General features: G+C 35.8%; 5 protein-coding genes across 12 annotated transcripts; all 5 read right to left on the bottom strand.

Annotated features, from left to right (window-relative positions):
- Positions 1 to 237: 237 nt before the first annotated feature.
- On the bottom strand, positions 238 to 4,670 carry Y48E1C.2 (carnosine N-methyltransferase; the record flags this gene model as incomplete). Of its 2 annotated transcripts, none has more annotated exons than NM_001393224.1 (6): positions 238 to 556; positions 1,469 to 1,712; positions 2,721 to 3,018; positions 4,019 to 4,099; positions 4,147 to 4,245; positions 4,530 to 4,670. In NM_001393224.1, the coding sequence occupies 6 exons, from the start codon at positions 4,661 to 4,663 to the stop codon at positions 294 to 296; spliced, it is 1,119 nt and encodes a 372-aa protein (NP_001379351.1). In that variant the 3' UTR covers positions 238 to 293. The 2 variants fall into 2 exon arrangements, with proteins under 2 accessions (NP_001379351.1, NP_496829.1); NM_064428.8 differs by having other exon boundaries at positions 242 to 556; positions 4,147 to 4,236; positions 4,530 to 4,663.
- A 92-nt stretch (positions 4,671 to 4,762) lies between these two features.
- Y48E1C.1 lies at positions 4,763 to 14,205 on the bottom strand (the record flags this gene model as incomplete). Of its 4 annotated transcripts, none has more annotated exons than NR_144482.1 (8): positions 4,766 to 4,967; positions 6,521 to 6,656; positions 6,707 to 6,818; positions 6,874 to 6,993; positions 8,378 to 8,884; positions 9,953 to 13,184; positions 13,303 to 13,355; positions 14,126 to 14,187. NR_144482.1 is itself a non-coding variant. In NM_064427.8 (8 exons), 8 exons carry the CDS (start codon positions 14,181 to 14,183, stop codon positions 4,856 to 4,858), a joined length of 1,344 nt encoding a protein of 447 aa, NP_496828.1. The 4 variants fall into 4 exon arrangements, 3 of the variants coding, with proteins under 3 accessions (NP_871968.1, NP_496828.1, NP_001254386.1); NM_064427.8 differs by having other exon boundaries at positions 4,775 to 4,967; positions 9,953 to 10,198; positions 14,126 to 14,186; NM_182168.5 differs by lacking the exons at positions 8,378 to 8,884; positions 9,953 to 13,184 and having other exon boundaries at positions 4,763 to 4,967; positions 14,126 to 14,205.
- Positions 14,206 to 14,305: 100 nt separating this feature from the next.
- On the bottom strand, positions 14,306 to 16,577 carry Y48C3A.18 (Threonylcarbamoyl-AMP synthase; the record flags this gene model as incomplete). Of its 3 annotated transcripts, NM_064425.4 has the most annotated exons (4): positions 14,306 to 14,710; positions 15,132 to 15,257; positions 16,033 to 16,210; positions 16,476 to 16,577. In NM_064425.4, 4 exons carry the CDS (start codon positions 16,561 to 16,563, stop codon positions 14,452 to 14,454), a joined length of 651 nt encoding a protein of 216 aa, NP_496826.2. The 3 variants fall into 3 exon arrangements, with proteins under 3 accessions (NP_496826.2, NP_001122661.2, NP_001254385.1); NM_001129189.4 differs by lacking the exon at positions 16,476 to 16,577 and having other exon boundaries at positions 14,452 to 14,710; positions 16,033 to 16,079; NM_001267456.3 differs by lacking the exons at positions 16,033 to 16,210; positions 16,476 to 16,577 and having other exon boundaries at positions 14,452 to 14,710; positions 15,132 to 15,232.
- A 739-nt stretch (positions 16,578 to 17,316) lies between these two features.
- Positions 17,317 to 23,072, bottom strand: efl-2 (Transcription factor efl-2). Of its 2 annotated transcripts, NM_001129188.4 has the most exons (5): positions 22,760 to 23,072; positions 21,050 to 21,199; positions 20,096 to 20,189; positions 19,620 to 19,902; positions 17,317 to 18,188 (listed from the first exon to the last, which is right to left on the bottom strand). In NM_001129188.4, the coding sequence occupies exons 1-5, from the start codon at positions 23,050 to 23,052 to the stop codon at positions 17,932 to 17,934; spliced, it is 1,077 nt and encodes a 358-aa protein (NP_001122660.1). In that variant the 5' UTR covers positions 23,053 to 23,072; the 3' UTR covers positions 17,317 to 17,931. The 2 variants fall into 2 exon arrangements, with proteins under 2 accessions (NP_001122660.1, NP_001122658.1); NM_001129186.3 differs by lacking the exon at positions 17,317 to 18,188 and having other exon boundaries at positions 19,528 to 19,902.
- A 1,525-nt stretch (positions 23,073 to 24,597) lies between these two features.
- Positions 24,598 to 26,232, bottom strand: pinn-4 (Peptidyl-prolyl cis-trans isomerase; the record flags this gene model as incomplete). The annotated part of the gene is made up of 2 exons (NM_001383980.2): positions 24,598 to 24,769; positions 25,963 to 26,232. 2 exons carry the CDS (start codon positions 26,230 to 26,232, stop codon positions 24,659 to 24,661), a joined length of 381 nt encoding a protein of 126 aa, NP_001370079.1. The 3' UTR covers positions 24,598 to 24,658.
- Positions 26,233 to 27,028: the final 796 nt, after the last annotated feature.

Raw genomic sequence — 27,028 nt, 5'->3', positions numbered from 1 at the left:
CTACTGGAAATTGAAAAAGGGCAACTTTTAAGTGTTTGTAGATCAATTTTGAGTCCTCTAACTATAAAAGAGACCATTTTAGAAGAGTTTCAAAATTGTGATTTTTTGCCATAAATTGTGATTTTTGCCACTTTTTAATCGACAATCCCATAGTTAAATTGATTGGATTTTTTAGGATTTAGACTATCACTGATTATCTGTTTCTTGTTGTTCTGTTCGTTTTTAAAATGAAATTTGTAATGTAATAAATGTTTTATGGTTTTTCACTCATAATAAAAAATAAATAAATAAAATTATTCATCAGTCTTCTCGGGTTTTCTCGCATAAAAATAGGCACACGCGAATTGATTGAATTGCATCGCCCGTCGATTAACAGTGTATTTACTGTCGATGACTCGTTCCTCCACAACTTGGAATCCCTTCTTTCGAATCATTTCCATGATCACCGAGTACGGTAGTTCGATGGATGCTTCGTCGGGTGTGTCGGAGAAGTGCCACGTCAGCGGTCCCACGTTGATCCAGACGCCGCCGGGTTCGAGGGTCGAGTAGATGGCGTCTGGAAGAATTAATAATTTTTAAAAACGTCGGTTTTTTTTTCAGATTTTTCTAATTTTTCTAATATTTTTCAACTGTAGCGCTACTGAAAAGGCATTGTAGACTACTAAAGGGGGTACTGAAAGAGTACTGTAGGAGTACTGTAGGACTACTGTGGGGGTACTGTAGGAGTACTGTGGGAGGTGGTGGTGGGGCTCCAGGGGTACGGTAGGAGTACTGTAGGGGTATTGTAGGAGCACTGTAGAAGTACTTTGGGGTACTATAGAAGTTCAGCAGGGATACTGTAGGAGTACTGTACGGGTACTCCAGGGGTACTGTAGGGGTACGGTAGGAGTACTGTAAGGGTATTGTAGGAGCACTGTAGAAGTACTGTGGAGTACTATAGGAGTTCAGCAGGGATACTGTAGGAGTACTGTAGGGGTGTTGTAAAAGTACTGCGGGGGTACTGTAGGAGTACTGTACTACAGGTACTGTACGGGTGCTGTAGGGGTACTGTAGGGGTACTGTAAAATAATTGTGGGGGTACTGCAGGGGTACTGTAGGGGTACGGTAGGAGTACTGTTGAAGCTCTGCAGGGGTACTACAAAGGTACTGTAGGAGTACTGTAGGGGTACTGTATCATTTTTAGTTGTTTTAATCGAAAATGTAGAAAAATAATTTCAGAATATCCAGTAATTTCTGTTTTCAAAAAAATTCTTATTTTTTACGAAAAATTATGAATTTTTCTAATTTTTTTTTCCTTTTTTACCAATTCTTGAACAAAAAAATAAATAAATAAATAAATAAATTTTTGAAAAAATTAAAATTTTTTGAGAACACAGTTTTTTGGCGGGAATTCAAATTTTTAGGTAGTAGTGCAGCGGTACTTTAAGATATTTTTTTTTCCAATTTTCTATATCCATCCATCCCGTACCAATGTACTCGAGCACATTATGTGCAGTATCGATAAACCATGCGGTAACAATCACATCAAACGTCGTATCCTTAACAACTTCCAGAAAATCACCAGCACAAATCGAGAATGAAGCTCGGCGGTGGTTGGGATCCTTCTTGGAGACTGGAGCCTTATCCGGGAAGGTGACAGGCCGAAGTTGATCCGAATAGTTCCAACTGTTGTTCTTGTCAAATACGAATGGGTAGATTGTGAATTGATTTTCCTGAAAAACGAGCAAAAAATTATACATATAACACATGTATAACTGCTTAAAAAATTTGAAAAATTTCCTAAATTTTTAATGATTTTTTTTTCAATTTTTTAAAAAATCAAAGAAATGACCGAATTAAGTTTGAATTTTCTACATTTTTTTAACGATTTGACGGAAATTTTCAATTCCGGCAATTTGTCGATTTGCCGATTTGCCGGAAATTTAAATTTTCAGCAATTTGCCGATTTGCCGGAAATTTTCAATTGCGGCAATTTGCCGATTTGCCGGAAATTTTTATTTCGAGCAATTCGCCATTTTGACCATTTGCCGGAAATTTGTAATTCCGGCAAACTGCCGATTTGCCGGAAATTTTCATTTTGAGCAATTTGCCGGAAATTTTAATTTTCAGCAATTTGCCGGAAATTTAAATTTTCAGCAATTTGCCGATTTGCCGGAAATTTTCAATTCCGGCAATTTGCCGATTTGTCGGAAATTTTTATTTCGAGCAATTCGCCATTTTGCCGTTTTGCCGGAAATTTTTATTTCGAGCAATTTGCCGATTTGCCGTTTTGTCGGAATTTTTAATTTTCAGCAATTTGCCGATTTGCCGGAAATTTTCAATTCCGGCAATTTGCCGTTTTGTCGGAATTTTTAATTTTCAGCATGTTGCCGATTTGCCGGAAATTTTAATTTTCAGCAAATTGCCGATTTGCCGGAAATTTTAATTTTGAGCAATTTGCCGGAAATTTTAATTTTCAGCAATTTTCCGATTTGCCGATTTGCCGGAAATTTTCGATTCCGGCAAATTGCCGATTTGCCGGAAATTTTTATTTCGAGCAATTCGCCATTTTGCCGTTTTGCCGGAAATTTTTAATTTTCTGCAATTTGCCGATTTGCCGGAAATTTTAATTTTCTGCAATTTTCCATTTTTCCGGCAAGTGAAATAATTTAAGTGAATAATTAAAAAAATGGGGTCGATTTTATCGATTTTTTTTTCGAATTTTTCAAATTTCTACCCACCTGTTTGCAATTATTGATAATAAAAAATGATGTGAACAGCATGAAAAATGCGAATTCATTTCCCTGAACCGTAAATCCCTGTTCCATCAAATCATAAGCCAACCGACCCAGACCACAGCCCGGAACAAGAATCCGAACATTGTGACGGGGGTGGGTCTCCGGTGGGTAAAGCTCGGTGAGCTGATCGATGATTGGCTTGAATGTGGCTTCACGTTCCGGTTGGCCTTCTGAAGACCATTCACGACAGATTTGACGCATTGTGCTGAACACTTTTGACATGAAGTCTGATGATGGGCGTCTGAAATTTAGAAAAAAATTTGTTTTTTTTTTCAAAATTTAAAATTTTTCCAATAATTTCCAAAAAATAATTTCCATATTTGAAAAGGTTTTCTTAGAATTTTCTATTTTTCCTATCCTAAAGTTTAGATTGCATATATGAATTACCCGTTTTCAACAAAATTAGACAACTTTTTATTTTTGCCCGTTTTGATTTTTCAGCCATCGACTGTCCTTTTTTTTGGGCAAAAAAAAATATTTTTCTGAAAACGTTCGAAACTACTGGAAATTGAAAAAGGGCAATTTTTTAGTGTTTGTAGATCATTTTTGAGACCTCTAACTATAAAATTAACCATTTTAGAGGAGTTTCAACATTGTGATTTTTTGCCATAAATTGTCATTTTTGCCACTTTAACATAGTTTTTGATGGGGTTTTTTTTTTCAAAAATTTCCAATATTTCTCAATTTTTTATCCTTTTCGAAATTTCGACTGAAATTATAAAAATTTGTCAGTTTTTTATTTTTATTTTATCAATTTTTTTTTAATTCTCCAAAACTTTTTTTTTTTAGTTTTAACAATTATAAAATTTTTTATAGAATTGTTTTTCAGAATTTCCAATTTTTCCAGAAAAATGGAAGTTCTAAGGACAAATTCTCTGAAAACCTGAAAAAATATATATAATTGTTTTCAAAAATTAATTTTTTTTTTTTCAAATTTATTTAATTTTTTTTCTAAAAGTCCTAATTTTGTCTTTTTTCAGAATTGTACTTTTTTTTCAAAAATTTTAATTTTACTTACAATTTTCTTTTTATAATGTTTTTTTTTCAGAAAATCTGAAAAAAAGTAAATTTTTTTCAAAATTTCACTTTTTTTCAGGATTTTCCAAAAAAAAAAATCTAAGAAAAGACATTATTTTTTCTCTGTTTTTTGCAATAATTTCCATGTTTTTTTCTCTTTTTTTTTCAACTTTTCCAATTTTTTCCCGAATTTTTTCCAAAAAAAGCTCAAACTTCTCGAGAACCTTGTCTGATGAATTCTCATAGCTCTCAAATGATCCTCTCCGAACATTCCCGCACAGCTATTCGCAATCATTCTCAGGATTCTGGAAAATTTTCAATTAAAAAATTGAAAAAGCTCTCTATTCTATACTGGCTATTGTGCTCCACTTTTTCCTTCATATTACGTATGTGCTCCTTGAATTGTCCGCCGAGCAATAATTGATGATCATTTGGAATTTTTCTGAAAAATCTGAAAATTATCGATTTTCTTCGGGGGGTTTTTCTTTCAAAGGGTACACTTTTTCGAAAAAAAATTTTTTTTTTCAAATTTTCAAATTTCCGGTTATGTCAAAAATGTACTTCCAATTTTCAATTTTCTGTGAAATTTTTTGGCGGGAATTCAAATGTTTTGAAAAAAATTCGGGTAAATTCAAATTTTACTGTCAAATTGTTTGAAAAAAATTCGGGGGAAATTCAAATTTTACTGTGAAATTTTTTGTCGGATATTCAAATTTTTTGAAAAAAATTAAACACCTCATCTGCTCGACCATCGAAACCATTTTCTCGGCTCCATATCTTCCATAATAGAAAAAAGCGTTAATCACTTCTTCCATTGCTCGAGTCTCCTCATTAATTGCCGTCGGCTCCGTCGGCTCCTGCTCTTCCATCTGAAAATTTACTGAGAATTCTGCAATTTTTGGCCTAAAAATACGATAAATGGGGCTTCTGGACCGTTTTCAATAAGGAACATAGTGTGAAGCAATCAATGAAAAAAGAAGATTTGATTCATGAAATAAATTTTGGGTTGAAATGGGGGAAAATGAGGGAAAAATAAATAAATAATATAGGTATTGTACAAATTAAATGCCAAAATCAAAGTCATCGAAGCTGTCGTGATCGTCAAGTTGAATTGTCTTGTTCTTTTTCGAAAATACCGATGGCGTAGAAGACTCCGGTCGTTTTTCGGGTTTCCTGAAAAAAAATTTTTACTACGTGGCCGTGAAAATTGAGAAAACTCGGCCACCATAATTATATAGAGGTGCGATTTTTCAACAAACAAAGCGGTTGAAAATGGGGTTTTATATATAAAAATTCAGATTTTATATATAAAAATCAAAAATTTATAAAACTCGGTCACCAATTTTTTGGTCATGGCCGAGTTCCCCTTTTTTCCGGCCATTGGTGGGCGTATCACAGGGGTGGGGCAAACGATTTTTTCTGGCAAATCGGCAATTCGACAAGTTGCCAGAATTGAGAATTTCCGGCAAATTGCCGATTTGCGAAAATCAAAAATTCTGGCAAATCGGCAAATTGCCGAGTTTCAAAAATTCCGGCAAATCGGCAAATTGCCGAAAATCAAAAATTCTGGCAAATCGGCAAATTGCCGAGTTTCAAAAATTCTGGCAAATTGGCAAATTGCCGAAAATCAAAAATTCTGGCAAATTGGCAAATCGCCGAGTTTCAAAAATTCCGGCAAATCGGCTAATAGCCGAAAATCAAAAAATCCGGCAAATCGGCAAATTGCCAAGTTTCAAAAATTCCGGCAACCCGGCAAATTGCCGAAAATCAAAAATTCCGGCAAATCGGCAAACTGCCGAAAATCAAAAATTCCGGCAAATCGGCAAATTGCCAAGTTTCAAAAATTCCGGCAAATCGGCAAATTGCCGAAAATCAAAAATTCCGGCAAATCGGCAAATTGCCGAAAATCAAAAATTCCGGCAAATCGGCAAACTGCCGAAAATCAAAAATTCCGGCAAATCGGCAAATTGCCGAAAATCAAAAATTCCGGCAAATCGGCAAATCGCGGAGTTTCAAAAATTCTGGCAAATTGGCAAATTGCCGAAAATCAAAAACTCTGGCAAATCGGCAAATCGCGGAGTTTCAAAAATTCCGGCAAATCGGCTAATAGCCGAAAATCAAAAAATCCGGCAAATCGGCAAATTGCCAAGTTTCAAAAATTCCGGCAACCCGGCAAATTGCCGAAAATCAAAAATTCCGGCAAATCGGCAAACTGCCGAAAATCAAAAATTCCGGCAAATCGGCAAATTGCCAAGTTTCAAAAATTCCGGCAAATCGGCAAATTGCCGAAAATCAAAAATTCCGGCAAATCGGCAAATTGCCGAAAATCAAAAATTCCGGCAAATCGGCAAACTGCCGAAAATCAAAAATTCCGGCAAATCGGCAAATTGCCGAAAATCAAAAATTCCGGCAAATCGGCAAATCGCGGAGTTTCAAAAATTCTGGCAAATTGGCAAATTGCCGAAAATCAAAAACTCTGGCAAATCGGCAAATCGCGGAGTTTCAAAAATTCTGGCAAATTGGCAAATTGCCGAAAATCAAAAACTCTGGCAAATCGGCATATCGGCAAAATTCAAATTTTGGCGCGAAATTCAAATTGTCTGACTATGAGAAAAAAAGTTTTGGCGGGAAATTCGTGGCCTAGAAAACTCCGCCCATTCTGTGGGCGTGACCTGGATCGCCCCGCCCCTTTAATGGGCGTCCTTTTTTTTTCTTTTTTTCCGTACTTTTTGCTCTCCGAACCAGAAGCTTTCGGCGTTTTCTGCTGCTGCACTGGCAATTTCGGAACCTCGGCCACCACCACAACGGGCTCATCAAAAGAATCGTCGCCGTCGTCGTCGTCAAAGTCGAATGAACAAATTTCTGAATTTATTGATTTTTTTGTAAGGAAAAAATTCGAATTTCTGCCATACTTTTACTGAAAACCGATGTTCTTTTCTCTGGAACTGGAGCCAGAGCTGGTGCAGGAGCCGGATCTGGCTCCGCGTTGAAATTGTCGAAAGAGTCGACGCTGGCGTTTTCGAACTGAAAATTTCAGAATTTTTATTGAAAAAATGTAAAAAAAAGCGTAATTCCAGACCTCCTCATCGTCTGGAACTAGGCGATCGAGACGTTCTTTTTCGATGCGATCCTTCGTCGGCTCCACAATCGAGGAACGGTGCTCTTCGGCTTGGCGGAGCAGTGAGGAGGTGTTGGTTATCTGGAAAAGTATGGATATTATAGGGGTACTGTAGGGGTACTGTAGTAGTACTGTAGGGTTACTGTAGGGATACTGTAGGGATACTGTAGAATTACTGTAGGGGTACTGTAGGAGTAATGTAGGGGTACTGTAGGTGTACTGTAAAGGTAGTGTAGGGGTACTGTAGGATATTGTAGGGGTACTGTGGGGATACAGTAGAGGTACTGTAGGGTTACTGTAGGAGTAATGTAGGGGTACTGTAGGTGTACTGTAAAGGTAGTGTAGGGGTACTGTAGAACTACTGTAGGGGTACTGTAGGAGTAATGTAGGGTTACTGTAGGGATACTGTAGGAGTACTTTAGGGGTACTGTAGGTGTACTGTAAAGGTAGTGTAGGGGTACTGTAGGGATACTGTAGGAGTAATGTAGGGGTACTGTAGGTGTACTGTAAAGGTACTGTAGGGATACTGTAGGGGTACTTTAGGGGTACTGTAGGTGTACTGTAAAGGTAGTGTAGGGGTACTGTAGGATATTGTAGGGGTACTTTAGGGGCACTGTAGGGATACTGTAGGAGTACTTTGGGGGTACTGTAGGATATTGTAGGGGTACTGTGGGGATACAGTAGAGGTACTGTAGGGTTACTGTAGGAGTAATGTAGGGGTACTGTAGGTGTACTGTAAAGGTAGTGTAGGGGTACTGTAGAACTACTGTAGGGGTACTGTAGGAGTAATGTAGGGTTACTGTAGGGATACTGTAGGAGTACTTTAGGGGTACTGTAGGTGTACTGTAAAGGTAGTGTAGGGGTACTGTAGGGATACTGTAGGAGTAATGTAGGGGTACTGTAGGTGTACTGTAAAGGTACTGTAGGGATACTGTAGGGGTACTTTAGGGGTACTGTAGGTGTACTGTAAAGGTAGTGTAGGGGTACTGTAGGATATTGTAGGGGTACTGTGGGGATACAGTAGGAGCATTGTAGGGGTACTGTAGGGGTACTGTAATAGTAGTACTATAGGGATACTGTGGAGATACAGTAGAGGTACTGTAGGAATACTGTAGAGGTACTGTAGCAAAATTGTAGAGGTACTGTAGGAGTACTGAAGGCATACAGTGGGGGTACTGTGGGGGCAGTGTAGGGATACTGTAGGAGTACTGTACTGTTTACAAATTTTTGGCAGGGAATTCAAATTTTCCGATAAAATTTTTTTGGCGGGAAATTCAAATTTTCCGAGAAAAAGTTCCGACCAAAACTCCGCCCAATGTGTGGGCGTGACCTCGTAGACTCCGCCCCTTTAATGGATTGTTTCTAATTTATTTTGCAATCGATTTTCGTACCAGAAAAATTTTGGCGGGAATTCAAATTTTCTGTTAAAACCAATTTTTTGGCGATAAATTCAAAATGTTCTCACCGTTTTCGACGACGAATCATTGCCCCCGGTGGTTCCAAAAGCATCAAATGAATCCTGCTGTTCTTCCTCTTCAATTGCACTCAAATTCGCTCTATTGAACACCACAATTTCCTGTAGATCATTCGGCTGCCGAATCGGCGTTATTTCATCCGGAAATTTCAACGTTCGTTCGGCGGTGGTTTTTGGCGTTGAAGTTGAAATTCGTTTTCGACTCGACGGAGCTTCTTCCTCGGAAAATTTCGCTTTTTTCGAATAGGATTTCTGTTGTGGTGTGTGAAGGATTTGATCATCGAGAATTGTTATCTCATCATCATCATCATTTTCATCGTCTTCTTCTTGAATCGGAGCAAGTAGTGGAGCATTTTGAGAATTCGGAGCACTTGGAGCAGCACGGAGCATCGGAGCAACTGTGACGTCATCCTTTTTTCGTTTTCTGGGCTTCCCTTTTGTGCCGCCAGAAGTTTCCTGTGGGCAGTCAACGCCAGCAAGCTCACACGCTGCGCGGAGCTGGAAATAACCATTAAGTGTGGGCGTGGCTTGAAATTTCGATTTTTTTTCCCACTTTTTTGGAAAAAAATGAGCTTTGATTTTCATTTTTAAGTACAAAATTTGGGAATTTCTAGAAAAAAAAAATTTTTGAAAAAAAACGTTAATTCTGTCCATTGGTGGCTTCATTTTAAAAATTTTAGCGGGAAATTCAAATTTTTTAAGAAAAAACAATTTTTTTGGAGGGAAATTCAAATATTTTGATCAACCAATTTGGGCGGGAAATTCAAATTTTCCGAAAAAAAAACTTTTTTGCGGGAAATTCAAATTTTCTGAGAAAACACATATTCGGCGGGAAATTATTTTTTTTTTTGAGAAAAACAATTTTGGCGCAAAATTCAAATTTTCTGAGATCAAAAAAAAATATTTTGACGGAAAATTCAAATTTTCCGAGTAAAAAATCAAGCCCCGCCCATTTTTGGGGCGTGGCCTGCATTTTTTTAAGCAAAAAATTCCGTTTTTATTCAAATTGTTCAGAAAAAAATGCTTCAAAATATACAATTCTACATTTTTTGGAAAAAAATGAGCTTTGATTTTCATTTTTAGGTACAAAATTAGGAAATTTCCATAAATTTTTTTTTACGTTAATTCTGTCCATTTTGTGGGCGTGGTGGCTTCATTTTAAAAATTTAGAAGAGGGAAATTCAAATTTTTTGAGAAAAAAACAATTTTTGTCCATTATGTGGGCGGGACCTGAACAATTTTGACGGGTTTTTTTCAAATATTTTGATCAACCAATTTGGGCGGGAAATTCAAGTTTTCTGAAAAAAGTTTTTTGGTGGGGATTCAAATTTTCCAAAAAACCATTTTAGCGGGAATTTTTTTTTTTTTTGAGAAAAACAATTTGGCCGGCAAATTCGAATTTTTTGAGATCAAAAAAAAATATTTTGACGGAAAATTCAAATTTTCCGAGTAAAAAATCAAGCCCCGCCCATTTCTGGGGCGTGGCCTTATTTGTGCCTTTTTTTTAGTAAAAAAACTTTTTTTTGCAAAATTTTCAGAATTTTTTTTTTGCTCAACAAAACCCACCAAATCCGGATTCCTCCTCGTCAGCAGCGAAATATCGTCCATATTAACCCTCTGACGTCCGGCGTGAGCCACAAATCTCGCCAAATCGTCTGCCCAGTCTTGTGCAACCGTATCCCAGACGAGAGCTCCGACTTGACTGACCACGTCCTCTTCGACCACCATATCCAGACCGTTTCGCTCGCCGGCTCGCAGAGCAACCGAGTCGGCGGTTTTGAGCACACCGAGTTGTAGAGCACCTTTTAGTTCCTATTGGAAAAGGAGAAAAGGTGAAAATTTGGGGATAGCTTCCGCATCCCCGGTGGCAAATGCGCTCTATGGCCAATTGTTGGAGCAAAATCAATATTTAAAGGCTAGTAACCTTTGAATATCGATTTTCGCACGTGGTGTCAGAGTGTCTCATTTCGGCTTGATCTCCGTAGATCTACAAAAAATGCGCGGGAGCAGAGACGTAGAGAGTTTTCAACTGAATTCCCGCATTTTTTTTGTAGATCAAACCGTAATGGGACAGCCAGAAACCACGTCATTTTGAACCACCAATCAGAATAGCAACGCAGAAGCCACTACATATTCGGTAACTTGTGGCATGTTTCCCGGGAAAAATTGAAAATTTGGGCATAGCTTCCGCATTTCCGGTGGCAAATGCGCTCTATTGCCGATTGTTGGGGTAAAATCGATAAAAATCGATTTTTGCACCACCAATCAGCTATAGAAAGGCAGAAGCCATCGAATTCAAAAGAGATCAGCTAAATTAAACTTTATTCTGTATAAATGATTTTTTCGACATTGGTGAGATACATTTGTTTGTAGGTGAAATGGTGAAATGCTAGAAAATGCGATTTAAAAAATTATTGCGAGACAAGAAACTGTAAAAGAGAGAGATACGTCTAAAATCTGAAGCTCGAGGGGGGTGGGGAAGGAATCACAGCCAAGAAAGAAAAATCGATAGAAAAATCGAAAAATCGATAAAAGTGGTAGGATACCGGAAAACATACACAAACTAATTACACTTGTTTTGTTGTTATTTAAAAAAAAAACATTGAGATGAACTAAATCGTTGCGAGACCCAGGAACTCCGCAGCTACAGTAACCATGGTAGCTGCAAAGTTTCGGTCGTGTCGAGACCACATGCCGTGCGCCAAGGGTACAGTAACCACTTTTTGAAGGCGCAGGCACGTATCGAAAATGAAAGAGTCGTATGTGTTGATTTACGCGCCTCGTGTAGTCCCCGAGGAGAAGATTTCTCGAGAATTCTCGATTTTGGGCAATTTTCTGTTGTTTTTGTATTTAACCTTAAATCGGTTTTTATTCAATGCGTTTTAGGAGAAAATCCTTTTTTTTCAGAAAAAATTAAAAAATCTATAATTGGCGATTTTCAAAAAAAAAATCGATAATTGCCGATTTCCAAAAAATCGATAATTGCCGATTTCCAAAAAATCGATAATTGCCGATTTTCAAGAATATCGATAATTGCCGATTTTCAAAAAAAAATCGATAATTGCCGATTTTCAAGAATATCGATAATTGGCGATTTTCAAAAAAATCGATAATTGGCGATTTTCAAAAAAATCGATAATTGCCGATTTTCAAAAAATCGATTATTGCCGATTTTCAAAAAAAAATCGATAATTGCCGATTTTCAAAAAGATCGATAATTGCCGATTTTCAAAAAAATCGATAATTGCCGATTTTCAAAAAAAATCGATAATTGCCGATTTTCAAAAAAAAATCGATAGTTGCCGATTTTCAAAAAGATCGATAATTGCTGATTTTCAAAAAAATCGATAATTGCCGATTTTCAAAAAAAATCGATAATGGCCGATTTTCAAAAAAATCGATAATTGGCGATTTTCAACAAAAATTGGTAATTTATATTGTTTTATGAGAAAAATAATTTTTTGTCAGAAAAAAAAACATAGATTTTCACACAAAACACTATGAATAGGTGTGGTGTTTTGTCAGAGTGTCTCTCATTTCGGCTTGATCTACGTAGATCTACAAAAAATGCGGGAGAAGATCTTCTCTCGAGACGCAGAGTTCTCAATTGATGGTTAAGAACGTGCTGACGTCACATTTTTTGGGCTAAAAAAATCCCGAATTTTTTGTAGATCAAACCGTAAGGGGACAGGCGCGGCGCCACCACGTGTAGACGCGATTTGAATGCAAAATACACCACGAAATTGAGGAGGAGTACACGAGCCGCGTAAATCTAACGCAACGAGTTTTTTTTTTTTTTAATTTAAGAAATTAAATTTTCTCAAATTTTCTGCAGAATCACAAGAATCGGAAATTTCTCGTCCTTCTCCTCTCCGTCCATCCAAATTCGTCCGATTTTCTGCTCCAACGCCAAATTGAGATCCGGCTCGATGCAAACCGTGAACTCGTCACTCCACACAGTGCCAACATAGTCCAAAAACTTTTGCAAACTTTGCTTCCGGCGGGGGCTCGACAAAATCGCTCGGCCACTGGGCCGAAGGTGCGAGTGAATGCATTTCATGAGAGATTCGTGGTGCTCCGAGAAGAATACACAGTCCGCCGCGAGAATCGTGTCAAAGGTGTGCTGCTGCTGGAGCTCTTGTGCGCCCCAAATCAACTGCCGCACGTGGCAGCAGCGATCCAACGACGAGTTTGAATTTCGAATCTTTTCCAGAGAACGCACGGATTCCATGTTACCATCTGTAACCCAGACACTCGAATCGGGAACCTTGCATGCAATCAGAATGCTTGAAAGTCCCAAGAAGCCAGCGCCAAGCTCTAGGATTCTCCTGTGGCCACCACCATCACCGTCGCCAAGGCTGGGACCAAGGATCTTGTTGGGATCCCGTAGGATGGTCCAGGCGAGTGCCTCACTTCCAGGCCAGATCCTCACATTTCCAGTGTTGTCAAATCCCGACGCAAGGGTGTCCAAGGAGACTGCAGGGGTTGGTGGGAAGAATTTGAAGATTCGAAGAAACGAATCGTCATCGGAATCCGAGGAAGATGAATCAAAGGAAGACGGAGGAGAAGCAGCTCGTTCACAAATCCACATGCAATCACCAACACGTTTCACGTCAAACAATATCAGAGAATCAGTAGTGGATGAGGGACCGCCGCCGCCGACTCGGCTCAACGTTTCCCGTAGCCGCTCCGAGAAGACTGACCAATTGCGCCGGGCACGTGTTGATGACGTGGATGAGGGGGCCGATGACGTGGCAGATGATGTGCAAGTGGAGCCCCGGCTCAATTTGAGATGGATCTATATTATGTACATCTTAGGGGGATTGTTCTGTGTTAGGGGAGGGGGGGGGGGGGGTCTAGTACTACTTTTTTTTCTAATTTTTTAAATGGAAAATTTCAAATTTCAAAAAACGAACCTTTTCATCTATGAAATCACCCTCTTCCCACGCGTTCTTCTCGTCGTCTGCGTCTGGAATTTTTTTTTGTTGGGAATTTTCGAAAACTTTGGTGGAAATTTTGAATTTTGAAAAAATCTGGCGCAAAAATGAAATTTTAATTTACGGGAATTCAAAATTTTGAAAAAAAAAACACATTTTTTGGTGAGAAATTTAAATTTTCAACAAAAAAATTTGGCGGGAGTTAAAATTTTGAACTTTTTTTGAATTTCGAAATTCAAATTTTTTGAGTACTGTAGGGGTACTGTAGGAGTACTGTAGGGGTACTGTAGGGGTACTGTAGGGGTACTGTAGGGGTACTGTGGGAGTACTGTAGGGGGAGTGTAGGGGTACTGTAGGGGTGCTGTGTTAGTACTGTACTGGTCTATAAGAGAACTGTAGGGATACTGTAGGGGTACTGTATGGGTACTGTAGAAGTACAGTAGGGGTACGGTAGGAGTACTGTAGGAGTACTATAGGGGTACTATAGGGACACTGTAGGTGTACTGTAGCAGTACTGAAGGGGTACTGTAGGGGTACTGTACAGCTCCTAAATTTTTGGCGGGAAATTTAAATACTTTGAAAACATTTTTGGGGGGAAATCCAATTTTTTTCAAAATTTCTGGCGCACGATTAAAATTGAATTTTTCAAACAAATGTTGTTGAGGATAATTTGAATTTTTTATTTCCAAATTTTTGGCGCGAAATTCGAAATTTGGGGGGAAATTAATGTTTTGGAAAAAAAAAGTTTTGGACCTACTGTAACTACTACCCGTAAAATCGCTACGAGACCCCCAAAAATTACCTTTTTTCTTGCCGCCACGCGGTTGTGGTCCTCCCTTGCCCTCCACAGGGTCTCCCATTATCTGTAAAATTTGTTTTTTTTTCTGAAAATTAGAATTTTCAAATAAAATTGTTTGGAAATCGATATAAAAAGTGTTGAGAAACACTGGGGAAATGGCAAAAAATAATAAAAAAAGATTTTCCAAAAAATATGAATTATTAACAAAAAATCAACAAAATCAGTGTACAAAACAAGAAAAAATCATAGAAAAATGTGGAAAATACAGAATTTGTGACGTCGGGTGGCCTAGAAACTTGAAAAACTCTTCCAACTTCACAACCCCAAGATCACTGAATTTTCGTCAATCCGAATGATTTAAGCTTCTGCATCGTCTCCTTCTCAGCACATCCACTTCGAACAATCCGGAATCCTGATTCAACAGTCAAATCGACAATCGTTGATCCTTCACCACTGGAGATGATTGATCCGGCGTCGAGGATCAGATCGATATTCGGATGAAGATCTCGGAAATGATCGATTGATGTCGGGTTGAGTGAGGATCCACTGACGTTGGCCGATGTTTGAGCGAGCGGTTGGCCGAGTTTTCTGGAAAAAATGGGACCGGATTGGAAAATTGATAATTACTGGTTTCTGAAAAAAAAATTGAAAAATCGATAATTGCCGATTTCAAAAAAATCGATAATTGGCGATTTTCAAAAAAATCGATTATTTGCCGATTTTCAAAAAATGGATAATTACCGATTTCCAAAAAATCGATAATTGACGATTTTCCAAAAAATCGATAATTGCCGATTTCAAAAAAATCGATAATTGGCGATTTTCAAAAAAATCGATAATTGCCGATTTTCAAAAAAATCGATAATTGCCGATTTCCAAAAAATCGATAATTGGCGATTTTCAAAAAAAAATCGATAATTGCCGATTTTTCGAATTTCAAAAAATTTAGAAAAATCGATAATTATTGATTTTTCGATTTCCAAAACAACGTTATTTTTCCATTATTTACTTGCATATCGTCGAAACAATTGGGCAGTCTGGAACCCGACAGGCTACGTTAACAACTCCCGGATTAAATTCCGCCGGTAGGCATGGAAGGCGTTCGAACATTAATGTAACTGGACCGGGGAGGAGGCTGAAAATTTGTCGATACACCATATCTTACGCTCAAATTTAAATTTTTCATAAAATTTGCGCGTCAAATCTGGTGTTTTCAAGTACGCAAGCTCAAACTTCTCTCAACTTTGCGCGTAAAATCTGGTGCATTGATGGGCGGAGCCGATACACTTGATCTGACGAGCAAATTTTAATTTTTTCGATGAAAAACTGCGCGTCAGATCTGGTGCATTGGGGGCGGAGTCCATACACCATATTTTACGAGCAAATTTCCACAATTTGCGCGTCAAATCTGGTGTATTGACTCCGCAAGCTCAAATTTCTCTCAAATTTGCGCGTGAAATCTGTTGCATTGAGGGCCGAGCCAATACACCATATTTTACGAGCAGATTTTCAAAGTTTGCGCGTCAAATCTGGTGCATTGGGGACGAAGCCAATACACCATATTTTACGCGCAAATTTTAATTTTTGAAAAAATTCGCGCGTCAAATCTAGTGTTTTCGAGTCCGCAAGCTCAGTTTTTCTAAATTATGCGCGTGAAATCTGGTGCATTGGGAGGGGGCGGAGTCGATACACTTGATCTGACGAGCAAATTTTAATTTTTGAAAAAATTCGCGCGTCAAATCTAGTGTTTTCGAGTCCGCAAGCTCAGTTTTTCTAAATTATGCGCGTGAAATCTGGTGCATTGGGGGCGGAGCCAATACACCATATTTTACGAGCAAATTTCCAAAAAATTGCGCGTCAAATCTGGTGTTTTCAAGAGCTCCGCTGAGCTCCAAATTTTCTATACGAACCAATTCGCTAGCTCATCGGAAATCGTCTGCCTTGAGACGAGCTTCATCGCCGTCGGGCTCGGCAGAAAAATGCCGAGCGGCTTCTCGTACGGCCGTTGTTTCAACGCGTAGAGCCTGTCAGAGTACTGTAGTAGGGTGGAGATTCCGTAGAGAGTGTCGGTTGGTAGGGCGACGATTCCTGGAGAGGAGAATTGGTCGAAGGGGTACTAGGGCTTCCAGGCAGGCAGTGAAATGCCTGCCTGTCTCCCGCCTGCCTGCCTATCGCCTCAATTGGCGGCGCCTTATTACTAGAATTGAGAAAATTCGAAAATTGTAAATTCTTAAAAATGAAAAAAAGAGCGAAATGTCGGGGTGAGGCAGGCAGGCATCAGGCAGGCGGCGCCTGCCTACCATGAAAGCCCTAGGGAGTACGGTAGGGGTACTGTAGGAGGCGGGGTGCTAACCTCCTCTCAGAAATACGCAAACCGCCGCGTCAATTGCCTCCTCAATGTTGTCGGCGGTGAGCCGTAGAATTCGGCCGCCGGCTGTCATTTTTTTTTGGAATGCTGAAAATTTGTACTCCTCTCGGAAAATCCTAATTTTCGAAAATTTGAATTTTTGCATAATTTTTTGGCTTTAATTTTCGTGTAGTCCTCTCGGACAACTTGAATTTTCAAAATTAGGAATTCGAATATTTTCGAAATGAATTGTACTCCTCTCGGAAAATCGAAATTAGATTTTTTTAAAATTTTTTCGAAATGAATTGTACTCCTTTCGGACGATCGAAATCAGGTTTTTTTTTTCAATTTTCTCGAAACAAATTGTAGTCCACTCGGAAAATCGAAAATTGAATTTTCAAAATTCGGAATTCGAATTTTTTCGAAATGAATTGTACTCCTCTCGGAAAATCGAAAGTAGATTTTTTTTAAAATTTTTTCGAAATGAATTGTACTCCTCTCGGACAACCTGAATTTTCAAAATTTTGTGTAGTCCTCTCGGACAACCTGAATTTTCAAAATTTTGTTTTCGTCTTTTTCAAAAAAAAATTGTACTCCTTTCGGACGATCCGAATTTTAAGAAATTTTGGTTTGAAAATTAGCTTATCAAAAATTTGAAAATTTCGTGTACTCCTCTCGGACAAACAAAATTTGCAAAATTCGAACTTTTCTGTTTGTGTTTGTGGGTTTTTGCAATATATATTTTTTTTAATCTAAATTCGATTTTCCTGAAAATGTAATTTAAGAAAGATAGAAAATTGGCTGTGGTAGTAAACCATAAAATTGGAGAAAAAAATCGAAAAAAAAAATCAATAAAATTCGTACATATGTATATGTTTAAATCAAACTTTCGAGAAAAAAAAGGGGAATTTATGAGCCGAAAAAGGTATAGAGAATTAAAAGAAATTAGAAAATTTTCAAAAATAATATTTTAAAACAAAAAACCTGAGATATTCTGGGCGGGGGAGATGTAATAATAATGGAAGAGATAATTCAACCGAGATTCAAAAAAAAGGTACACTGTGACGTCATCAGGGGGGGGGGGGGGGGTTGAAATCGTGATGCAAGCGCGCTCCACGGCCAAAAATTTGAATTCCTCGTGTTTTTATTGAGGTCTCATTTCAGCTTGATCTACGTTGATCTACAAAAAATGCGGGAGAAGAGATACAAGAGAGTTCTCAACTGATTTCGCATGGTTAAGAACGTGCTGACGTCATACTTTTTTACTTTTTGTGCAAAAAATTCCCGCATTTTTTGTAGATCAAACCGTTATGGGACAGCCTGGCTGGCACCACATGGCACAAAAAAAAACGAAAAATGATTGCCGTGGAGCGCGTTTGCAGCGCGATTCCACCAAAATTCTCAATTTTTAACAAAAAGAAAACCTTTTTAAAAATAACACAATTTAAAATAAATTCAAAAATTAATCAGAGAAAAAGTCCATAACACTGACGGGCTCCTCGTCTTCCTGGCCGCTGGCTCCGGCTCCGGCTCCAGTGGCTCTCGACGGTGTCGTAATATTAATATAACCACTTGTCAGATCATCGGAGAAACTCGGCAGAATACACGGATCGATAAGTGACTTGAATGGACTGAAAAAGAGCCCACGGCCTGGAGTTTCTGGTAGATATGGAGCATTTGATTGTGAAGCTGATGTGGATGGAGGGAGCACAAAGGTTTCTGGAAAGAATTTGGAAATTTGGAATTTTTTGCCGAAAAAAAAAAGACCATTTTGTGGGCGGGGCATAGCTAACCACGCCCACAAAATGGTAAGCCCACGTGGTGTCAGGTTGTCCCGTTTCGTTGTGATCTACAAAAAACGCGGGAGAAAAGGTGCAGAGCTCTCAACTGATTTCGCATGCTGACGTCACATTTTTTGGGGAAAAAATTCCCGCATTTTTTGTAGATCAAACCGTGATGGGACAACGTGACACCACGTGTAGGCACCTTTTTTTTTTTTGGGAAATTCCGGCCGATGATTTCTGGAAAGAATTTGGAAAGTTGGAATTTTTTGCCGAAAAAATGATCATTTTGTGGGCGGGGAATAACTAGCCACGCCCACAAAATGGTAAGCCCGCCCCATTTTTTGTGATCTTTTTTTTTTTTTGAAAATTCCGGGCGATTTGGAAATTTTTTCCGAAAAAAAGTTGCCATTTTGTGGGCGGGGCATTAAATGGGAGGAGCTTCACAGACCACGCCTACAAATTGGTAAGTCCGCCCACTTTTCCGTGCCTTTGCGGCAAACTCTGTCTCAAGAAGTTTTTTTTTCGGAAAATGCAAAATTTTCAATCTCAAACCACGCCCACAAAATGGACACTTTCTCGGCGAAATGTTAACGCTCCGCCTCTTTTGTGGGCGTAGCCTCCTACGCTCCGCCCATTTTTCTGTGCCTTCTCGGAAATCATATTTTTTTCAAATTAAAAAAAAAAAAAACTTCGGGCGACTGTTTCTGGAAAGAATTTGAAAAATTTTGCCGAAAAAAAGTTCCCATTTTGTGGGCGGGGCATAAGAGCAAGCCACGCCCACAAAATGGCAAGCCCGCCCCCTATTTTTTGTGACCACTTATTTTCGGAAAATTCCGGGGGGGCAAAAGTTTCTGGAAAAATTTGGAAATTGGAAATGTTTGCCGGAAAATTGCCATCGGACGATCGAAATTTGATTTTTTTAAAATTTTTTCGAAATAAATTGTACTCCTCTCGGACTATCAAATTTTTTTTTCAATTTTTTTCCAAAATAATTGTACTCCTCTCGGAAAATCGAAATTTGATTTTTTTAAATTTTTTTCGAAATAAATTGTACTCCTCTCGGACGATCGAAATTAGATTTTTTTAAATTTTTTTCGAAAAAAATTGTACTCCTCTCGGAAAATCGAAATTTGATTTTTTAAAATGTTTTCGAAATAAATTGTACTCCTCTCGGACAATCGAAATTTTATTATTTTTTTTTCAATTTTTTTTCGAAATAAATTGTACTCCTCTCCGATAATCGAAATTTGATTTTTTTTAAAATTTTTTCGAAATAAATTGTACTCCTCTCGGACAATTGGAATTTTTAAGTCATTTTCCTGCGATTTTTTTCAGATTTTTTCCGAATTCTGTGAATTCCTCGCACCCAAATCCTCGGTATCAATTTCCTCCGGTTCTTCTAATTTGATGTGTTTTGGTGATGATGAGATTGTTGTGGGATCTGTTAGCATTTCAGCTAGGGTTACACGTAATGCTTCAGATGTCTCAAATCTTTTTTGTGATGATAATTTTTTCACATCGTCCTCGTCCTCCTCATCGCCGTACTCTGGCGGATCATTTGTGAAGAGCAACGCGTGAGATTTGACTCCATTCTTATTCCGAACTATCATATCGTGTGAGCCACTGGTGCTCGGGTCTGTTACTTGGATCTGGAAAAATGGCCCGATTTTAAGCCAATATATGGGCGGCGGAGCCTATTATTGATTTTTCTTGTGGATTTTTGGGTTGCAAATTTTCAAAAAGTTGTGGTTTTTTTTTGAGATTTTAGCTAAAAATTAGCTGAAAATTTATGTTCTTAAATTTTTTTCGAAATAAAATTTAAAAATCGCCAAAAAATCGAACCTCAAAGGAGCTGCTCGTATCCAGTTCTGATTTTACGATAATCGATTTTGTGTTCGGCTCGGCGGTTTTTCGAATGTCTTCTTTGCTCACATAACTGAAAATAGTTCTTTTTTTTATTTAAAAAAATGATAAACAATTTTTCTCATTTTATTTGTTAAATATTTCATTTTTTTCCATTTTTTAAAATTATTTTTTTCAGTTTTTCTTTCATTTTTTCCTTATTTTGTCCAAAAATTGGAATTCTCTTTTTTCTTACTTTCTCAGTTGAAACATTTTTTTTTCACTTTTTTTCAATATTAATGTAAAAAATGAAAAAGAATGAAAAAAAGAAAGAAAACACTTTTTTTTTCATTCTTTTTTTCCTTTTTTCTCTTTTTTTTACAATTTTTTTCCTTTTTTCACTTTTTTCATTATTAATGTAAAAAATGAAAAAAGAATGAAAAAAGAAAAAAAACTTTTTTTCCTCTTTTTTTCATTCTTTGTTTCCTTTTTTCTCTTTCTTTTTTCCTCTTTTTTCATTCATTTTTTTCTTTTTTTCACTTTTTTTCATTATTAATGTAAAAAATGAAAAAAGAATGAAAAAAGAAAAAAAAAACTTTTTTTCCTCTTTTTTTCATTCTTTTTTTTCTCTTTTTTCATTTTTCCTTTTTGCATTTTTTTTTTTCATTATTAGTGTAAAAAATGAAAAAAGAATGAAAAAAGGAAAACAACTTTTTTTCCTCTTTTTTTCATTCTTTTTTTCCTTTTTTTTTTCTCTTTTTTCATTTTTCCTTTTTTCACTTTTTTTCATTATTAATGTAAAAAATGAAAAAAACTTTAAAAAAATTTTTTTTTCCTTTTTTTCCTCTTTTTTCATTCTTTTTTTTTCTCTTTTTGTTCATCTTTTTTTCTTCATTTTTCTCTTTTTTTCATTTCTTTTTCAATTTTACTCAAAAATTTTAGAAAAAAACAAACTTATAGGGCCGCTCAATTGGATCCTCAAAATGGAGCTCAATAATCGCTTGAGCATCTCGTATCATCAGTTCGAGCAGCTTTTCCTGTTGGCGGAGCATCTCGACTCGGGCCTCGAGCGCGTTTTGCTCTTCGGAATTGTTGTTGTCTCCACTGGAAAAAATAGGGAAAATCGAAAAAAAAAACATTTTTTTTCATTCGAGAAAGAATGAAAAAAAAATTAAGTAAAAAATGCCTGAAATGAAAAATGAAAAAAAGAGAAAAAAACGATGAAACATTTTTTTTCCTTTTTTTTTCTTTTTTTTTTTCATTTTTTTTTTCCTTTTTTTCTTTTTTTCATTTTTCTTCTTTTTTTTCTTTTTTTCATTTTTCTTCTTTTTTTTCTTTTTTTCATTTTTTTTTCCTTTTTTTCTTTTTTTCTAGTATTTTTTTTTTCATTTTTAGACAAAATTGGAATTTCATGAAAAAAAAACCCGTTTTCAACCAAAAAATTGCAGATTTGTCTATATTTTCAAGTGGAAGTTGAAAATTAAAGCAATTTTCCAACTTTTACCGGGAAACACTTTTTATTAAAACTTCAATCATTTTTACGGAAAATATAGACAATTATGCAATTTTTCCGTTTTTCTCGAAATTTTGACTGGATAACAGTTTTTTTTTTGAGAAATTCCTCTGGAAAATCAGAAAATCAGGAAAAAATTGGCTGAAATTGTGATTTTTAGCCAAAATTTCGGGAAAAATCGGAAAAATATCAGTTTTTGAGCCAAAAATTGCAGATTTGCGCATATTTTCTTTCAATATCATCGAATTTTAGTGGAAAATTGGAACTTTGCTTTAATTTTCAATTTCCACCTAAAAAATTCGGAAAACCCAGTCAAAATTAGCTGAAACAGTGATTTTCAGTCAAAATGTCGAGAAAAATCAGAAAAGTAGCAGTTTTTCGGTCAAAAATTGAAGACTTCTGAATTTTTGCTCAAAATGATTGAAATTTCATTAAAAACTGCCTGAAAAATCAAATTTCCAGAGAAAATTTGGAAAATTGCTTTCATTTTCAACTTCCACTTGAAAATATAGACAAATCTGCAATTTTTTGGTTGAAAACGGTTTTTTTTCATGAAATTCCAATTTTGTCTAAATGTACGCGATCGTACTCTTTGCCCCGTGACTCACTCGCAATCCTCACATTATTAATGTTGTTTTGTTATCTTTTGCACCATTCAATTATGATTGCATTCCTATCCCCCGTCATTTTTACTTATCTTATTGATTCTCCGCCTACTTCATATTGTATATAAGCCATCACCTATCTGATGGCTCTATCCTTTCATTTAATATCAATAAATGATACAAACCCCAGCCAGCTCTGAACTCGATTACTAAAAATGAAAAAAAAATACTAGAAAAAAAGAAGAAAAAATGAAAAAAAGAAAAAAAGGAAAAAAAAAATGAAAAAAAATGAAAAAAAGAAAAAAAAAGGAAAAAAAATGAAAAAAAAAATGAAAAAAAGGAAAAAAGGAAAAAAAAGAAAAAAAAAGAAAAAAAAATGAAAAAAAAAGGAAAAAAAAAATGTTTCATCGTTTTTTTCTCTTTTTTTTTTCATTTTTCATTTCAGGCATTTTTTACTTAAAATTTTTTTTCATTCTTCCTCGAATGAAAAAAATTTAAGAAATTGAACAAATTTCACTCGGAAAAACCGGGAAAAATCGCACTAACATCCATCGAATATTATTCTTCTCCACCTTCTCCACATAACCGAGCCCCTCGAGCACATTGATGACGTCATAGACGCGTCGTTTCGAGATATTCAACTCTTTGGCCACTTCATTCAAATTGAGCACCTCATTCCTTTGCCGTAGGCTCATGAATCGTTGTGTAATGAGCCCAAGTGATTGCTGACTTCGAAATACTTCTTTGGGACTTCCAGCTGCTGCTGCTGCTCCGTCCTCGTGTTGTTGTTGCTCCGAGCCACCGGGTATTGAGCCCAAGTCTATTGACGAGGGATCCATACTTTGCATAACAGAGATCTGCAGAAAATTGATTTAAAAAAGGAAAAAAAAAGAGAAAAAAAGAGAGCATATTTTCTTTTTCTTTTTTTTTTCATTTTTTTTTCATTTTTTTTTTTCATTTTTTTCTCTTTTTTTTTCTTTTTTTTTTCTTTTTTTCTTCTTTTTTTTTTCTTTTTTTTTCATTTTTTTTTCATTTTTTTTTTCATTTTTTTTTCTTTTTTTTCTCATTTTTTTTTCATTTTTTTCATTTCTTTCCTTTTTCTTCTATTTTTTCTTTCTTTTTTCATTTTTTAAACCATTTTTTGCCCACAAAACGGTTGAGCTCGAGAAAATCACAAATTTTCAATTGAAATCCATGTTCAGAGCGGTTTTCATGCGAAAAACTATAACTTTCTGAGTACAGTGTGCAATAAGCCACGCCCATTTTATGGGCGTGGTCTGGTTGGCTCCGCCTATTTCTTGGCATTTCTAAAATTTTGAAAATGCTCAATTTAACTCATATTTTCAGTGACTTTTTCAAGAAAATAATGTTTTTCTCCGATTCTTAGTTTTGGCCACGCCCCTTTTCTGTGGGCGTGGTATCGTTAGCTCCGCCCATTTTATGATATTTCGAAAATGTTAAAATTTTCTATTTAAATCATATTTCCGGTAGAGTTTTTCACAAAAAAGTTTTTTTTTTTAATTTAATTTTTTGAACTTTTTTTTTCTTAATTTTAACCACGCCCCCTTTGTGTGGGCGCGTTCTGGTTGGCTCCGCCCTTTCTTGGCTTTTCGAAAATTTTGAAAATTCTCAATGTAAATCATATTTTTGGTGGTGTTTTTTTTTTTAAAGAAAAATGATTTTTTTAATTTCGAAAAATTTTCAATTTTTGACCTGACCACGCCCCTTTTCTGTGGGCTTTGTCTTTTAGCTCCGCCCATTTTTTGGCATTTCGAAAAAGTTAAAACTGTTCCATTATTTCCGGTGGTGTTTTTTTACAAAACAAAAAGTTTTTTAAATTCAATTTTTAAAATGTTCTCAATTTCGACCACGCCCCTTTCAGTGGGCGTGTCTTGACTAGCTCCGCCCATTTCTTGGCATTAGTTAAAAATGTATAATGAAAACTAATTTTTTGTGTTGTTGTTAACAGTTAAAAAAAACACTTAAAAAGTATTCAAATGCATTTTTGACCACGCCCCCTTTGTGTGGGCGTGGTCTGGTTGGCTCCGCCCCTTTCTTGGCATTTCGAAAATATTTTTCTTTCAAATTTTAACTGAATTTTCATGTAATTTTAAGAGAAAAAACAATGAATATTTCCCAAAAAATATTAAAATTAATTTTTTTAGCTTTAAACATTTAGGAAAAAAATTTCCGTTAAAAATGACCATTTTATGGGCGTGGCTTAGGTTTTGCTCCGCCCTTTTTCTAGAACTTTTTTAATTTAAAATAAAAGTAAAATTAAACTGGAAAAAGATATAAAAAGCGTTGAAAATTAACGCATAAATGGGCAAAAAATGAGGAAAAATTGGGAAAAAATGAGAAAATATTTATCAAAAAAAAAAAAAAAAAATTTTGCAACAAAAAAGACAAAAAAAAGCGAAATCAACATTTTTTTTTTTGGAATGATTATTTCTTTCCCTCGACCATAATCACATGATAACCGAACTTTGTCTTGACTGGGGGGTCCGTGTAGATTGGCTTGTCGCATGAGCTGTTCGACAGGGCAAATGCGGCGTCCTGAAAATTTTTTTTTGGAAATTTTTGTGGAAAAAATTCTAAAAATTGCCTAGAAATCTGCAATTTTAAGCATTTTTCCGGTGAAAAAATGTGAAAAATTGGTGTATTTTTATTAAAAATATTTTTTTTTTCAATTTTTTGGAAGTTTTGAGATAATTTTCGGATTATCGATTTTTTTCAAAAGAAAAACTTAATTTTTGTCGATTTACGCAGCTCGTGTAGTCCACGAGGACAAGTGATTTCAAGATTTACACTTTTTTTTGTATTTCTCATTCAAATTGTCCATTTTTTTTTCTAATTTATGCCGAAAACGAGAAAATTTAAGATTTTCAATTTTTAAAACACTATAAAAATCAAATAAATCATCGACAATTTTAATGATAAATACTCCAAATAATCAGAAATTTCAGTCAAAACTGGAAGAAATCACGTTTCTCCTCGAGGAGTACACACAAGCTGCGTAAATCGACACGTTTTTTTTGTCTGAATAAAATTTTTTTAAAAAAATTGAGAAAAAATGAGAAAAAAAACATTTAAAAAAGGAAAAACAAATCAAAAAAGAGAAGTTCATATTTTTCTTTTTTTTTCATTTTCTCTTTTTTTTCGTTTTTTTTTCGACACGTCTTTCTTTTTTTGTTTATATTGAGAAAAAAAAGAAAATTTCCGAAAAGTATTCCTAAAACATCCAAAAATTTGGAAATTTTTTTTTTCATTTTTCAAATGTTTTTTTCCGTTTTTTTTTTCATTTTTTTTTCTCTTTCTATCTCTTTTTCGTTTTTTTCCTTATTTTTTTGTTTTTTTTTTCATTTATTGCAATTTTTGAAATGTTTTTTCCTTTTTTTAAAATTTAATTTTCTCTTTTTTTCATTTTTTAAATGTTTTTTTCCGTTTTTTTTTCATTTTTATCCTTATTCTTTTGTTTTTTTCGTTTTTTTTTTCGACACGTCTTTCTTTTTTTGTTTAATTGAGAAAAAAAAAGAAAATTTCCGAAAAGTATTCTTAAAACATCCAAAAATTTGGAAAATTTTTTTTTTCATTTTTCAAATGTTTTTTTTCGTTTTTTTTTCATTGTATTTTCTCTTTTTTTCATTTTTGAAATGTTTTTTTTTTCATTTTTATCCTTATTCTTTTGTTTTTTTCCTTTTTTTCTCTTTTTGTTTTTCTCTTTTTCTCTTTTTTTTTCACATTTTTACCTGAAATGGTCCAACCATACTGCCACGTGTCATCCATCCAAGATCTCCACCACTTCTCGCCTTATCCTCACTGTATTGAGCGGCCACCTCGTTGAACTTCATTCCCGATTTGAGCTTTTCGATAGCCTCCAACGCTTTTCCCTGTTTCTCACAGAGAATGTGACGAACTTTTACTGCCGTACCACCACCTTTTGCCTCTTTTTTCTGGCCACCGCCGTCGTCTTTGCCGGAGCCGCTAGCGCCTCCTTTTGGCGTCTTTTTTGGTGGCATCTGGAAAATTGGTGGATTTTTTTTTGTTGAAAAATTCGTAAAAATTGTGAAAAATCTCGTTTTCCTCATTTTTTTCCACAAAAAACCAATTTTTAAAAAATTATTTTTGAATTTCCGCGGAAAAAAAAAATCAATTTTTAAAGTAATCCCTCAGTTTTTAGGTCGAATTTAAGGAGTTTAGCATTTTTTTCAAGCTCAAACCACGCCCACAAAATGGACACTTTCTCGGTGAAATGTTAAAGCTCCGCCCCTTTTGTGGGCGTGACCTCCTACGCCGCTCCGCCCATTTTTCTGTGCCTTTGCGGGAAGCGTCTCATTTTTTTCGGAATTCGAGAACTCGTGAAAAAATGGGTGAAGCCATCGCAGGCCACGCCCACAAAATGGTCAATTTCTCGGCGAATTTTTTTCGAAAAAATTGTACTCCTCTCGGAAAATCGAAATTTGATTTTTTCAATTTTTTTGAAATAAATTGTACTCCTCTCGGACAATCGAAATTTGATTTTTTTCAATTTTTTCGAAATAAATTGTACTCCTCTCGGAAAATTGATTTTTCAATTTTTTTCGAAATAAATTGTACTCCTCTCGGAAAATCGAAATTTGATTTTTTCAATTTTTTGAAATAAATTGTACTCCTCTCGGAAAATCGAAATTTGATTTTTTCGAATTATTTTTCGAACAGAAAACGCAACATTTGCGCGGAATTTAAAAAAAAACCCAGACTTTTGAATTTTTTGAAACAAATTTTTTTTCAAATCCTTAAAATTTAAACTCTGAATATTTGCGCGTAAAATATGAT

Source organism: Caenorhabditis elegans, chromosome II (assembly GCF_000002985.6).
Source record: "Caenorhabditis elegans chromosome II".
Classification (NCBI taxonomy): Eukaryota; Metazoa; Nematoda; class Chromadorea; order Rhabditida; family Rhabditidae; genus Caenorhabditis; species Caenorhabditis elegans.
This window is presented reverse-complemented; position numbering and strand designations above follow the sequence as displayed.

Bases quoted from the DNA above. Each gene is read 5' to 3' on its own strand.
- efl-2 (NM_001129188.4), bottom strand. From the start codon at position 23,052: ATGGATCCCTCGTCAATAGACTTGGGCTCAATACCCGGTGGCTCGGAG. The intron at 20,190-21,049 runs GTTTGTTTTTTT...AACTATTTTCAG, and splicing joins CCAATTGAGCGGCCCTATAA to TTATGTGAGCAAAGAAGACA. The intron at 19,903-20,095 runs GTTCGATTTTTT...CCATTTTTCCAG, and splicing joins ATACGAGCAGCTCCTTTGAG to ATCCAAGTAACAGACCCGAG.